At 37.9% G+C, this 14,663-nt stretch overlaps 1 protein-coding gene across 3 annotated transcripts in view; it reads right to left on the bottom strand.

Annotated features, from left to right (window-relative positions):
• LNX2 (ligand of numb-protein X 2) overlaps window positions 1-14,663 on the bottom strand; it is a 69,813-nt gene that overhangs the window by 17,397 nt on the left and 37,753 nt on the right. For 2 of the 3 annotated variants that reach the window (XM_055123751.1, XM_004604558.2), the window contains 3 exons: window positions 9,249-9,496; window positions 7,905-8,104; window positions 3,108-3,476 (listed from right to left, as the gene is read on the bottom strand). In XM_055123751.1, coding sequence (XP_054979726.1) covers window positions 3,108-3,476; window positions 7,905-8,104; window positions 9,249-9,496 — 817 coding nt within the window. The remainder of the gene's footprint in view (window positions 1-3,107; window positions 3,477-7,904; window positions 8,105-9,248; window positions 9,497-14,663) is intronic. The other variant, XM_055123752.1, reaches the window with a different exon arrangement.

Here is a 14,663-nt window from a genome sequence, read left to right as displayed (position 1 = left end):
GTGGAGTCATAAGGCATAACGATAGTGAAGTGGGGTGGAGAAAAACAAATACCATCTGATGTCCCATAAGTTTTCCAAGGGTAATTTTATTTTAATACTTCGTTGCCCCTTCAAGATTAATCCTGGCATTATGAAATAACAAAGAATATAAACACAGAACTCAGGCTAAAGAGACAGCACAGGCAATAAAGTGCTTGCTTTGTACCTGGTCAACCTCAGTTCAATCATCAGTACCATGTATGATTCCCTTACCTCCGCCCAAAGGACATCAGGAGTGACCCCCCCAAGCAATGAGTCAGGAGTCATCCAAGCAAAGGAGTCAGCCCAGAGCACTTCTGGATGTGGCCCCAAGAAATTAAAAAAAAAATCAAAATAAAACACAGAACTAATAAAAACTTGATTAAAGTCCACTAAAACTTTCTGGTTTTGAGCCACACCCAGCGATGCTCAGAGCATACTACTGGCTCTGCATTCAGGAATCACTCATGGAGGGGCTCAGAGGAACAATACAGGATACCAGGAATTGAACCCAGGTCAGCCATATGCAAGGTAATAGCCTGGCTCGTTTTATTATCACTCCAGCCCTTGGAAATAATAATTTACAAAATTATGTATAGCTTTGTCTTTGTTCTCTATAGAATGGAGTCAAAAATAGGATATAAGTTTAAACAGTTCTGAAAAGTCTGATTATAGGTATCCTATAGAACAAGACCAGTATTATATATGTATAGTGTATGTACACTACACACAAACATGTCTTTCAGTGTTATTAAATAAATTTTCTATGTTCTTTTTTTGTTTTGTTTTTTTCTTTTTGGGACACACCCAGCAATGCACAGAGGTTACTCCTGGCTCATGCACTCAGAAATTACTCCTGGTGGTGCTCAGAGGACCATATGGGATGCTGGGAATTGACCCCGGGTTGGCTGCATGCAAATCAAATGCCCTACCTGCTGTGCTATCACTCCAGCCCCAATTTTCTATGTTCTTATCAATTTATATTTAGAGGTGCATGACCTATGTCTCTATTTCCATACCATAAACAAAAATTCCCACCCAGTGTACCTTGAGAAGTTATTTTATCTTTGCCTTTAATGCACAGGTCTGACATATGATGATGACTCTTGATCAGGACCTCAGTTCCCACTCTGACCATTATTCCTACAATCTATTTTTGAGGAGCTGTGGTACAAAGTGGTATCCTACTCTAATCCCCACCAATACAGGATGAACTTCTTTTTGGCACTGAAGTCATTAGCTGGTGTCCACAAGTCCTAATATTGCCTCTGAGTTGAGGGAATTTTAATCATTCAATTTTTTAAATCTCTAGTCTATGAAATAAGACAAAACCTGAATCTCTTCTTAATGCACTATGGTTTTATGTGTATGTATGAGAGTAAGTATAACTCTCCTCTCAAGATCATAATGAACAAAAGCTAAAAAATAAATTTTGCTTTTAAATAAGTTAAGAGGATTGAAACTTGAGTTAATCTTAAACTACCCCTGTTGTTTGAGTCTATATAGTATATCAACCTACCTTAATTCCTTATGCTCAATTATATTGTTTAATTTTCTTTTTAATTTTTTGTTGTTACTCAGAAAAGTTGCACATATTTGTTCCAGCCTATCATTATCAGAGATACCCATAACATTAAATGCCATGAACATTTGAGTTACTTCTATATTCTGGCTACTGAACTAAGCACTACAATGGATGCGAGACTAAAGAAACTGTTGTATATATGTACATCATGGAATATAATACAGCTATAAGAAAAGATGAAATCATGCAGCTTGCTGCAACATGGATGGAACTAGAGGGTATCAGAGGAAGAAGGGCAAATAGTCAATGACCTCACTTATCTGTAATATACAGTGAGATAATACAAGATAACAGAGTATTCAATAATGACAAACCCTTGGCCTTAGAATACAATTACAAAGGGGGTAGGGAGGCGTGGGGAAGGAAGACCAGACTAGAAGTAAGACAGGGGCAGCCGTGAATCACTGTGGGCACTCTGGTGTTGGTGGGGTGCAGTAATTTTGTTTACTGATACCATGAAACTTAACACTATTGGAACTACCTAAACCATAATGTTAAAAAACATTGTATAAAAATTTAATACTATGGCATGTTGCAGAACCCAAATCTTTACTGAATGGTTTTCTCATTTATGTTCTATTTGGTCCCATTGCAAGCATGCATTTCCTCTAGTAATGACTACCTTTATCGACCGTACAGAAAACCAGAAGAACAAACATTATGGTGTGTTTGAGATGTCTGAATTCCCTTTGACAAAGGTACTTGATGGGGCATGGGTGTGGGGTGCAGCAAATGACAGAGCACAAGCCTTTACAATGCAAGTGCCTGGCTTTGATTCCCTTCACCCCATGTCCCTGAGAGCACTGGGGGGCTGCTGCCAGTCCTGCAGGCTCCCCAAACAAAAAGGGCAATACAGAATTAAGAGTTATTTTAATAATAATAATAAAAATAAAATCTATCCCCATCTCCTCAACCTCTTTTTTTTTTTTTTTAATTTTTGGGTCACAGGGGTAACAGGGGTTACTCCTGGCTCATGCACTCAGGAATTACTCCTGGCGGTGCTCGGGGGACCATATGGGATGCTGGGAATCGAACCTGGGTCGGCCCTGTGCAAGGTAAACGCCCTACCCGCTGTGCTGACGCTCCAGCCCCTCCCCAACCTTTTTTTTTTTATGAATCCTAAGAAGGAAAGAAGAGTTAAAACTCGGTCAATGGGTCAATCAAGTTCTTTGTAAAGTCAGAGCCTTTGTGCTTGTTTTTCTCCTGGTTAAGGTAGACACCACCATTGATTATGTCTGATACTATGGTTAAGCCAGAGAGCAAATGTGAAATGAACATGCAACTGTAGTGCCATTGTTTCACAATTAGCCAGATTAAAAGTTCATAGGGACAGTGTTTTAAAAAGATCCTATCTATAATGTAGCTCTGTTACTGGGGTTTAGAAGATTAATACAGGAAGTCATATTTGATTCTCCCATCAGATATCATATGCCACCTGGCTGTTACAAATAAAAACAAACACAAAGGTATGGTAAGAAGCCTCTAGAACAGATATCGAGAGTACCTGAATTATCTGGGCTGCAAGCTCCGGGGTGCCGTGCTTCAAGTCATGCCCATTGATAGCAAGCACCCGGTCATTGCTGCTGAGCCGCCCATCCTGGGCTGCCAGCCCCCCTTCCAACAGGTCAAGAATAAAGACGCCTGGCTCATCTGTCCTTCGTACAAGTTTGATGCCCAACTGTTCACCAGAGTCCCTTTTATGGAGAACCACATGGAAGATGTCTTCTCGTGGAGAGTTACTATCAGGATGGTTATAAGCCCGGTTGCCAAAGCGTCTCTCTCGAAGCACCGTGAGATGCAGTGTGCTGCAGGGCTGAGAAAGCACAGCTCTGGCATAGTTATGAGATACATTGCTGATATTATAGTTGTTGACCTAAAAAAAAAGAATAATAAACCAAAGTGTGACTATCTTTCATCTTCGCAGTTTGTAGACATGCAATATTTCCAAAGAAAACTAACATTGAAATAATGCTATGCAATCATTACTTACAATGGGAACCCTCTAAGGACACTTTAAAATTGAGAAGTCCTAGAATTAGCTTACAACGATAGAGACTGCAGTTAGAATCACAAGCTTTAATGAGAGTATTAAATTAGGGTCTGTGGTTCTGCTATGTACTAAATGGATGACCCCAAGTAAATCACAGAAGTTGAATGTGTTTCTTCAACTGTAAAATATGTTTACTCTCTACTTCATAGGATTGGGATGAAAATGAACACACATCAGCCAGTGATAATGAAATACTAATTATAGTAGTATAGAAATTAAAGTTCTACTGGGCTACAAATTTATTTTGCCAAATAAAATGCATGTATGCAGAAAAAATTAAGCTTTATTTTACAAAAAGGGGCACATTCCAGAAATACAATTGTGTTTATTTTACTTTTTGGGTTTTTGGGGCCACACTTGGTTGGCAGTGCTCAGGGCTAACTCTTGGCTCTTTGCTCAGGGATCATTCTTGAAGTGCTATTTCAGGGACTGAACCAAGGTTGGCTCAATGCAAAGCAAGTGACTCCCATCTGTACTCTCTTTCTGACCCCTATAACTTTATTTCAGATGTGTGACTTTTACTTAAAAAAAAATGCAGATAATCATAACTTAATTGTAACTCTTTAGTACATGGGTATAATATATATCTAATCCATTAAGTATATTTCAATTCCCACAGAGCATCTTTTTCTTAAACTTCATAATTTTGAAGCACAGTGACTAATCACTGGACATGTAACAGTGGCAAGAAAATTTACTTAGCTTCAATATTCACCTAGAGTATGAAACAAGCACAATTCTTATTATTTATCACAACTAGAGTTATTCTCTTAATCTGTTTGAGAGGAAAACAAGGGGGAGCCAATATTCTCTTAACACCTGTTATATGTTAAATTCTACTGGGTATTTGTGGCCACCTAATATTCTTAATTTTTTTCATGTGAATCTTGGTGTTAAAGTGATCCATTCTCTTAATTATCTAGGGTTTATAGTTTTAAACATTACTAACTTAATCGATTTGGGCCTGTTAAGATCTCTTAAAATTTAGTCATCAAACTCATAGATGTCATACACAGAATTTCTATTCTCCAAAACCTGCAGTATCCAGGTATTTGATAGCCATCTATCAGTGATGAGAATGTCTAATAATATAAGATAAATGAAACTCAAGGAAGTTCCTAAAAATTGGTCTTGATACTGTGTTATCGGTTAAAAAATAATCATTTCTAGTTATCCAGCTAAAAAATTACCTCCCCTATATTTACATTTTCCCATCTTATATGCAGATGTATCATCAAGTAATCTTACAAAACAGCTGAAATTCAGCAATAGTCATGTGTAAACCTGATATCACCTTTGTGAAGTGAACTACTCTACAAAAATACAAAGCAGACATTCAAAGTATATATTACTTTGTGGAATATCCTACAACTGCAAAAAGATAGGTCCTTTATAAACACCTGTCTGCCAGAGAAATGCACAGAAAGAAAAAAACCAAGTGAAATATTGTCCCAGACTTTGTTTAGACCAGCATCGTAATCTTTACCATGCTGTGTAAATGTATTTTATACTAATGTTAGTAACAAGACTGCTAGTCATTTTCCTTAAAAACTGAAAATGGCTAAATCATTAGTGACTGATCAAAGTAAAAAATATCTATTCTTAATACAGGTTCATACCCCTTCAAATGTTACATCATACCCACATCCACCACCAAAATACCACAAACATTCCTTCAGATCCACTGGACTCCTTCCGGCCCTGACTCTAACTCCTATTTCAACTCTGGTAACCTTTGTTCTCGTCAGAATCCAAGTGTTTTGTTGGGTTTTTGTTTTACTTAAGTATTCCATCACCCTCAGTGCCTGAATTTTCAATAATAAATAACACTTTCCAGACTTCCAGAAGGTCCATAATCTTTCCTCAAAGTTATTCACCAAAACTTTTTCTTCTGCTAATAATGCCACTGTACATAACAGGAGCAGAAAGTAAGCCACTGACTGCTCTGTCTTACCACCAAGGCTCATAAATTCTTCTGAATGCCTCTGTCAATACAACACAACAGGTCACTGTTCAGCTAAAAGTTGTATTTTTTTTAACAGTGAAACTGATAGAACAGCAATAATCTTTCTCTTCAAACAACTCAAAGACTGCAAAGCAAAAAGCTACAAGACTATTTGATTCTCCCTTCCAAACAGGCTATTTAATAGAATCATACAGTTTGATTTTTAATGTAGAAAAACTACATCAAAAAACAGTGTATTTTTTAATGTAGAAAAACAAACACTATACCATATTATTGCATATGATTTGCTAAACTATGTGTGTAATTAAGTAGGAAGAGGTCATAATGGGTGGGAATAACTAAACAAAAATTTAAGGAAAAAAGCAGACTGTTAACACAATGAGGGCAGACTGGACTAGGAATAAATTGTCTGGAGGGAAGCCAGAAAGTTCCTATCTAGTTTTTCCATTAGATTATAAATTCCATGAGAACAGGAACAAAGTTTTGCTCTTCACAGTCTCTTCAGCAACTAGTACAGTGTGTAGATATTTGTAAATAATAAACTAAACTGCTATGCCTGAACTGAAAAATTAAGGGTAAGGTGACAGTTTGTGTAAGAGACCACAGCAGATCTGCAATATTGCTTCCCAAGAAAAACAGTTATAGGCTGATTAATCTGGTGGTCGGTATGTTGTGTCAGATTTAAGTACAGAGAGTTGGGTATAGGAAGTCACATAAGATGTTGTACTAAATTAGGTATGAAGTAATGAAAGCCTAGACTGCAAAGAAATAAAGAAGAGTTAATTATCAACAGATCATTATGAAGATCTGAAGAGTGACAACAAGGAGGAAAGAGTTCATGAGCCTGGCTTTCAAGGAAATACTTTTTCTTCACAAATATTTCTTTCCTTTCCTTCAATAAGTTATCCACTCTTTCAGTTTGGATTACTACTCAATTATGACTCAAATATCTAGACTGATATTCAGATAAATTCCAATTCTCTGCAGTATAATTCTAACCATCCCCGTTTCCACAACTTCAACATGCCCACTAATAAAATATCATTTTGTCCTAGCTAGTTCTTTATAGGAACAATTATTTCTTCGTAAAGATCATTTTCTGAAAGGGAAGAGGTGATGGGCTGTATCAGGGGTTAATGAAAGATTGTTATGGCTATTTTTAAATTCTACCTTAGAGTTTTGTGTTTTTTGTTAATTTTCTTTTTTATTGAATCACCATGTGGAAAGTTACAGAGCTTTCAGTCTTAAGTCTCAGTTATACAACAATGCTCAACACCCATCCCTTCACCGGTGCACGTATTCCACCACCAGGAGCCCCAGTATACCTCCCCCCACCCCTCTCCCCGCCTGTGTAGCTGACAGATTTCACTTTACTTTGATTACCGTCAATATTTCAACAAAAAACTCACTATTATTGTTTGGAGTTCCCCTCCCCCCCAAAGTCAGACCTGTTGAAAAGGAACCATTTGAAAATGTTTTCATTACTGACAATTATGAGATATGAGGTTGCGTGGCTGTGACAGCATCCGCGCGGTTTTGGATTTCTGTATTTTAGTAACTAAGTTCAGGGAAATTTCTGCCAGAAATTTCCAAATTTGCAAGCTTTTACTTCCCTTTTGTGGTGCTCATAAAATGGAAAAGCCGAGAAAGAAAAACCCTTCCCTCCTGGTGAAGCATGTGGCAGTGACTCAGTTCACAGTCTAGAGACATTTCTGCAAGCTGCTGGTGCCCAAAGTAGTTTAGCTGGCCTCTGGGATCATGCTCCTGCAGCAGTGGAAAGGCCTCCACTTTAGAGTTTATGGTATAAGATAAAAGTACTGCCTGGCTCTATCTTTTCTCAATTCTGATAATCAGTTAGAGAAAAATATATCAGACAGTGAGGGTAACAGATAGGAAATTGGACTAGCAATAAGATCAATGCATTAAGTAACTTTCATTGTGGGTAAAGATAGGTTTAAACAGTCAACCGAGGAGTCCCAGCCAGAAAAAATTCAACCAGGCCATATAACCCAAGAAAAAGAAGCTGAGTCATATGTGGGATTGAAAACTTGAACTGAAAATATAATGAAGAGAAAAATAAATACATCCTATAGATATGGGAAAATGACATCATTTTTATCCATTTCACATATAAAAATTGTAAAATAACCTTTAAGTAACCCAGATTCCACATAATACATAAGTTTTAAACTTATGAGTTCTAAACATATGACTAACATATGAATTTTAAACTTATGAATAAAAAGGAAAGGGTACACATTAGCAGAATGGTTAAACATCAATACCTGAAGAATCTGGTCTCCAGCAAGGAGTCTTCCATCTCTGGCGATTATTCCATCCCTATAGACTTCCTGAATGACAATGTTAATCAGTGGCGTTTCATTGCCACCCACAATGCTGATTCCTAACTGAATATAAGGATTAGACCGGTGAATTTCAATTGTGGTGATTTCACCTTCTGGTAAACTAAGTGGCTGTTGTGTGGCTGTCAAGTTAAAAATGAGAGAAAAATAGATGGAAAGAAAGACATTTTATAATTCTGATTAGTTTTAAGTAAGTAAGTCATCCTATGTTAACAGGCAATAAATAAAAATAGCTACACCATTAAATAAGAGAAACATGATATATGATAACCCCCCCACAACTATATGTAAAGATTAAGTAAATGTTTGTTCTTCCAAAGATGATCAATAATCAATAACTTGATATCAAATCACTAGGGGACACAATGATCTGATAAATATTAGGACTATATCCTTTTATCTTATAGATAAGAGGTTTGGTCCAAGAAGCAATCATAAATAATGCAATAGTATATATCACCACAGTACTGTCAGAGTTATATCAAATTTAAAGATCACTTTAAGGTAACAATTCTAGTTGTGGTAGGAAAAACCTTGAATTTGTAGTAAACTTGGGATTTTACAGAGAATCATATTCATAAGTAAATACCTCGCACCAACTATTGAGAGAGGCCCAAGATCACTGACTACAGGTTTTCTGTTCATTAGTCTCACAATGGAGAAGTTAATGGTGCCTGCTCAAGCAAATCAATGAGCGGGACGACAGTGCTACAATGCAGTGCTACCTAGGGGTTGTACCGACAGATCAGCAGCTGTCACTGAGGCAGACAATAGTCATAAGCATGGCCTTAGAGACAGATATATACTCAGATTCTGCCTGGTTGTTGGAGCTCCATAAATTATTATCTCAGGACTAAGTTTTCTCATCTGGTTCCCAAAAATTTTATGAAAGTGTCACATGAATAAATCAGCCCGTGAATATATAGCATCTGACACAGAACCAGATGCAGTAAGCACTAAACCTGAGATACTGATTTTGTTGTTTTGCTGTTATTTGTTAGCTGATCAAAAAACAAGCTTTTAAATGCACACATACACTGAGCAACACGTTAATGCCTAGTGAGTTCACAAACTACTGTAGAAAAATGGGAAAGGATCAACATCCTCGAGCAAATTCATGTTGTTTCACTAACATAAACTATTAGAATTGCACAAGTCAAAGGATGAATTAAGTGGTGGGTGAGTTATATCACAATGACATGATCTACTGAAAGAGAGAAATGGAAGCAGTGTGGGCTCAGACCACAGGAGGCATTGGGTACATACTGTCGGCTGCAGCAGTCTCCTCGAAGGCTGGGTTGTCTAGGCCAGGTTCCTCAGTCCAGGAGGGAAGAGATGCTGAGGTCAAGGTCCCTTCAGCAGGCACCGTGCCTGGCCCCAAACAGTCTGTTTCGGGTGCTAAAGTACCTGGAATATCTATTAGTGTAGGTCCATTTTCAGTCTCGAGCTCTGTGTGAGTTTTACTAGTTTTCCTTCTCTCTAGGGCAACTCTCCGATGAGAAGCTCCAGGACATCTTAAGGAAAAACAAAACAAAACAAAGAAACAATCAGGTAACTTCCACATGATTTAAAAGGAAAAGAGGTGATAGTTGATAACATAGCAAGGCACTAATTCTATATAAAAAGCAGTTCAGAAGACCCAGATAGTGCACCTTTTTAATCTTACTATTCACTCAAATTCTTATTATTACAAAGAACGAATTTAAAACAAAGCTTTAAGTATAAACAATAGATTGATAGAGATTTCAAAGAATAATAAAAATTGTATTCAGGTTTATAACTATATATCATAAACATCAATATAATTTCTACACTGTAAGGATGACTCCAGAATTCTGATTGCATATTCCCTTTTTACAACTTTATCCTAGGAATTGCAATGAACAATCTTTGTTCATGATGAATCCTGGCATCCCAAATTTAACCTCACATGTCTGTTACATACCTGTTCACTGGTGGATGCCAATGCATTTGAAGCTTTATAGGAAAAGAAATTTTTCAAAACACAGCAGAAAAGCACAAGAAATATGCAAATATCTTACTTTCTGATAGAGACATGAAAGGAGAGTAAAACCTATTTTCTCATTTGCAGAATTAGCATTTTAAATAGTAAAATTAAAGATACATGATATAACTTGCTTGAATAGTATACCAAATACTTGGGAAACTTGCATTTAGTGTCAAGAAATAAAAACTGCTAGCTTGTTTGGCTCTAAGAAAACAAAATGGAAGACAGATCTTAAGAAATTTATATATGACATATATTAGAAATGATGGAAAGGTGTCAATTCTTTCCATAAGTCACCCTCATGGGACAAAGTGACTCAACAGTCTAAAGGGAGGGAGAAGGAAAAGGGAATTAGTGAAGGAGAACCAGACATACACCTTAAACTATAAGACTCTATAGAGACACTTACCTGCTAAAAAACAGAAACCAACATTACTTAGTGGCTAATATTTCAGTTTCAGTCACTATGTAGCACGGTCTCCTGTTGTTCATCGGTTGTTCAGTGATTTGCTCAAGCAGGCACCAGTAATGTCTCCATTGTGAGACTTGTTACTGTTTTTGGCATATTGAGTATGCCACAGGTAGCTTGCCAGGCTCTGCCGTGCGGGCAGGATACTCTCAGTAGCTTGCCGGGCTCTCCGAGAGGGATTGAAAAATCGAACCCAGGTTGACTGCGTGCAAGCAAATGCCCTACCTGCTATGCTATGTAAAGGCCTTTATATACAATATTCTATTAAGTCCTCATCACCACTCTATGATCCTCACTATACCAAGAGAAACAAAATGTGAAATCTAACTAAATTATACCATAGGCATTACAGTGCAGACCCCTATCCAAGCAAAAGAGATTCTGATTTCACAGATATCTGTTCTTTCTTCTATTGACATACTAAACCCATTCTAGAGCTCCTTTGATTCCTTTGATAGTTTTAAAAAAACAATTTGTTCCACTAACTTGTTCCTAGAAATAACAACAGAATGTGGCAGTGGAAAGGCCTCCCTGATCATTAAAAAACAAAAATAACAAACAACAAAATAAAATCATTTTTTAAAATGGAGCATTCTGGGCACAGGCATAGGTATAGGAATTAAGGCTCTTGCTCTGCATGTGACCAATGCCTCACATGGCATTTGGTCTTCCGAGCACCACCAAAAACGATCCTCTAGCACAGATTCAGGAGCGGCCCCTGAGCACTGTCAGGTGGTACCTAAAACCCAATAAACAAAAAGGAATATTTAACACAAGCCCTAATTAATACTGGGCTACATAACTTGTATTATTCAAGCAGCTAACAGTGTAGCAAGAGACCAGCACCAAGGAAATTAAGTAGAAATCAATAAAAAAAAATGAAACATTTAATTAGATTAGGGTTGGTTTGTGCTCAGACAATGCAAACAGGGATGGAATTCTGGACAGCAGGCTGCCTATAAGGAGGGAATTGGAAGCAGTGAGATTTGTCACAGGTTAAGGGTTGCACTTTCACAAAGGGGGAAGTGAGTGCTTGAGATAGACCAGCTGAGTAGATTTTTCTGGAAAAAACAACAACCACCACCACCACCACCACAACAAACAACATGAGGTATTTTTGTGTATTTGTCTTACAAATTTTTAAAAACAAAACCAAAAAGTTCTAGTAGCAGCCAAAGACAAACTGAAGACTTAAAAGTCAGAGGGATAGTACAGCAGGTAGGGTGCTTGCCTTGCACACAGCCGATCTGGGTTTGATTCCTGGCATCCCACATGGTCCCCTGACCCCCACCAGGAGCAATCCCTGAGCACATGCCAAGAGTAACCCCTGACTAGTGCTGCATGTGGCCCCAAACAAAACTGAAAAAAAAAATGAAGATTTATCTGTTCCTATGTTAATACTTCCAGTCCCCACTATTCTGGCTCTCTTCACAGGGGAACACTACCCAGGAATTAACTCAGGTGACAATAATGGGGGCATCATTCCCATCCTGATTCACATTAGGAACAAACTAATAAATAAAAAAAAGATGACAACATGGAAAAAGGCTTCTATAAGGCTTTCTGCATATTTTAAGAACTTTTTACAACAATATTAAACCATAAATTTTTAAGAGAAGGAAAAATAGCTGAATCCTGGCCATAAATAAATGTACAATTCAACAACAAAAATAACACTTATTACTACCATTAAATGCTAAATTGCTGATAATGAGACAGATGAGGGGGTAGAACATGAATGACAGATGCTTTAAAAGTGATGATGCTTAGCAGATTTTCACAACTAAAAAACTGTAAAAAGCTTAGTACAATGAATAAAAAAATTTGTTAAAAGGCTCTAATTCTTTCAAAGACAGTCACCTTCCCATGTCTTTAAAAAGTTTTAATTCTTTTACTAATTGGCAATTAGTTAATAACTATAATTTTATATAAAAACCCACGTATCTTTCAAAACTCTTTTAACTGGAGAAGGAAACATCAGTTGTTTTCAAACTGGAGCAGAATATTTTTTAAATTGACTGCAAATTTATTGTTAGCAATTTTCCATAACGACCCTATCTGAACAGTTATATTGATTTGTTTTCCTCACTAGGCAGTTTGTGCTTTATTTTTTATCTTTAATTCATTTTTATTTAACTTTTACATAATGTTGTTTAAAGCAGACTATGCCAAAAACAGTAACAATGAGTCTCACAATGGAGATGTTACTTTTGCCCACTCAAGCAAATCGATGAGCAACAGGATAACAGTGACAGTGATTTAAAAACAGAAATTCAAACAGGGAAGACTAATTTATACTCAAAATCACCAGATTTATACAAACTACTCCTAATGTTACCGCTGTACTAATAAAAGATTTTGAATTCCTAAAACATCAAGAACAAGGGCACACAATGGTCACATTACTTTACACAATGAATCATGATCATTCTATAAATTCCAGTGAAACCTCAACTTCTAACAAATGAGTAAGGCTGTATATAGGATTGTGATGACTTTTAAAAAAACTGCAAAGCGGGTAGGGCGTTTGCCTTGCACGTGGTCGACCTGGGTTCGATTCCCAGCATCCCATATGGTCCCCTGAGCACCGCCAGAAGTAATTCCTGAGTGCGTGAGCCAGGAGTAACCTCTGTGCATCGCCGGGTGTGACCCAAAAAAAAGCAAAAAAAAAAAACAAAAAACAACTGCAAAGTTTTATACTTCCTCCTATCACAAGGCAAGGTCTCCCCTGGAAACTGGGTGGCCCTGAACTGCCTCTAATAGGGTAATAGCATAAAGAATGTCATGTATCTTATCTTCAAGACTAGAACATATCAAGGCTAGGTAGCTTCTACCTGTGCACTGGAGTTATCAGTGCCACATATAAACCCTTATTACCCTGAAGCCACAATGCAGGAGACACTGGAGAGGATTAAGTTCCCAAATCCTAGCTGCTCCAGTGCCTCCAATTAGCTTAGTCAGACTGAAGAAAAAGGCATCATCTTAGAAACACAATCTCCATGTCTTACTACATCACATGCTTTCCTACTGAGCCACATCCAGGGCACTGTATGTCACTTCTCTATTTTTCCCCACAGCAAACAATATCACTACAGATTTATGTGTCAATTAGCTCCACTTTAAAATTTAGAAACCACTATTCTTTTTTGTGAGTGTTATTTTCTATGATCTTTTTGGGTCTAATTAAAGCACAATGAGCCTCAAGCATGAAGGGACCTGCAGAGGAACCCAGGTGTGTGGGATCCGGGGCTGAGATCTCCAGGCCTGCTCGGATTGGGACTGGGCCTTCTCCAGCCAGACCCCCCCACCCCATTTTCCAGTAGCTTGGCAGCCACCCCCACAAACTGCCCCTGGAGCCGTGTAATCCTACCAACGACCAACACCCAGAGACTATAAGACCAAGCTCCCGAAAGCAAAGCGGCTGCGTGACATGTAATAGCCTTGTTCTCCCTCTTGGAGAACCTGACAAGCTACCAAGAGTCCATTGCCTGCACAGGAGAGCCTTGAAAGCTTCCCATGGTGTATTCATATCCCAAAATACAGTAAAAGATATATACATACCTCTCGGAGAACCCGGCAAGCTACCGAGATTATCCCGCCCGCACGGCAGGACCTGGCAAGCTACCCATGGCATATTTGATATGCCAAAAACAGTAAAGATAGGTCTCATTCCCTTGACCCTGAAAGAGCCTCCAATCGTTGGAAAGATGAGTAAAAAGAGGCTTCTAAAATCTCAGGACTGAGTGTAATAGAGATGTTACTGGTGTGTGCTCGAATAAATTGATGAACAACAGGATGACAGTGATACAGTGATTTAAAGCATGAAAGGTATTTTAACCCTTCAAATTATTAGACCACCTGGCAAAAAAGTTACTTAACCTCTTTACAAAGCTTTTATAGGTTAGACAAACACCTCCACAAAATGTTTTTAAATTCCCAACTCCTAATTCTTGTTTGCTTGACTTCTCACATAATCCTTATAAGATCTTGGCAAATAAAACTATGTATACTAATTTCTATGTTGCAACCAAATTAGTGGGTAGGGCGTTTGCCTTGCAAGTGGCTGACCCGGGTTCGATTCCTCTGCCCCTCTTGGAGAGCCCAGCAAGCTACCGAGAGTATCTCGCCCACATGGCAGAGCCTGGCAAGCTACCATGGTGTATTCGATATGCCAAAAACAGTAACAAGTCTCACAATGGAGACG

This window comes from Sorex araneus, chromosome 1, assembly GCF_027595985.1.
Source record: "Sorex araneus isolate mSorAra2 chromosome 1, mSorAra2.pri, whole genome shotgun sequence".
Taxonomy (NCBI): Eukaryota; Metazoa; Chordata; class Mammalia; order Eulipotyphla; family Soricidae; genus Sorex; species Sorex araneus.
This window is presented reverse-complemented; position numbering and strand designations above follow the sequence as displayed.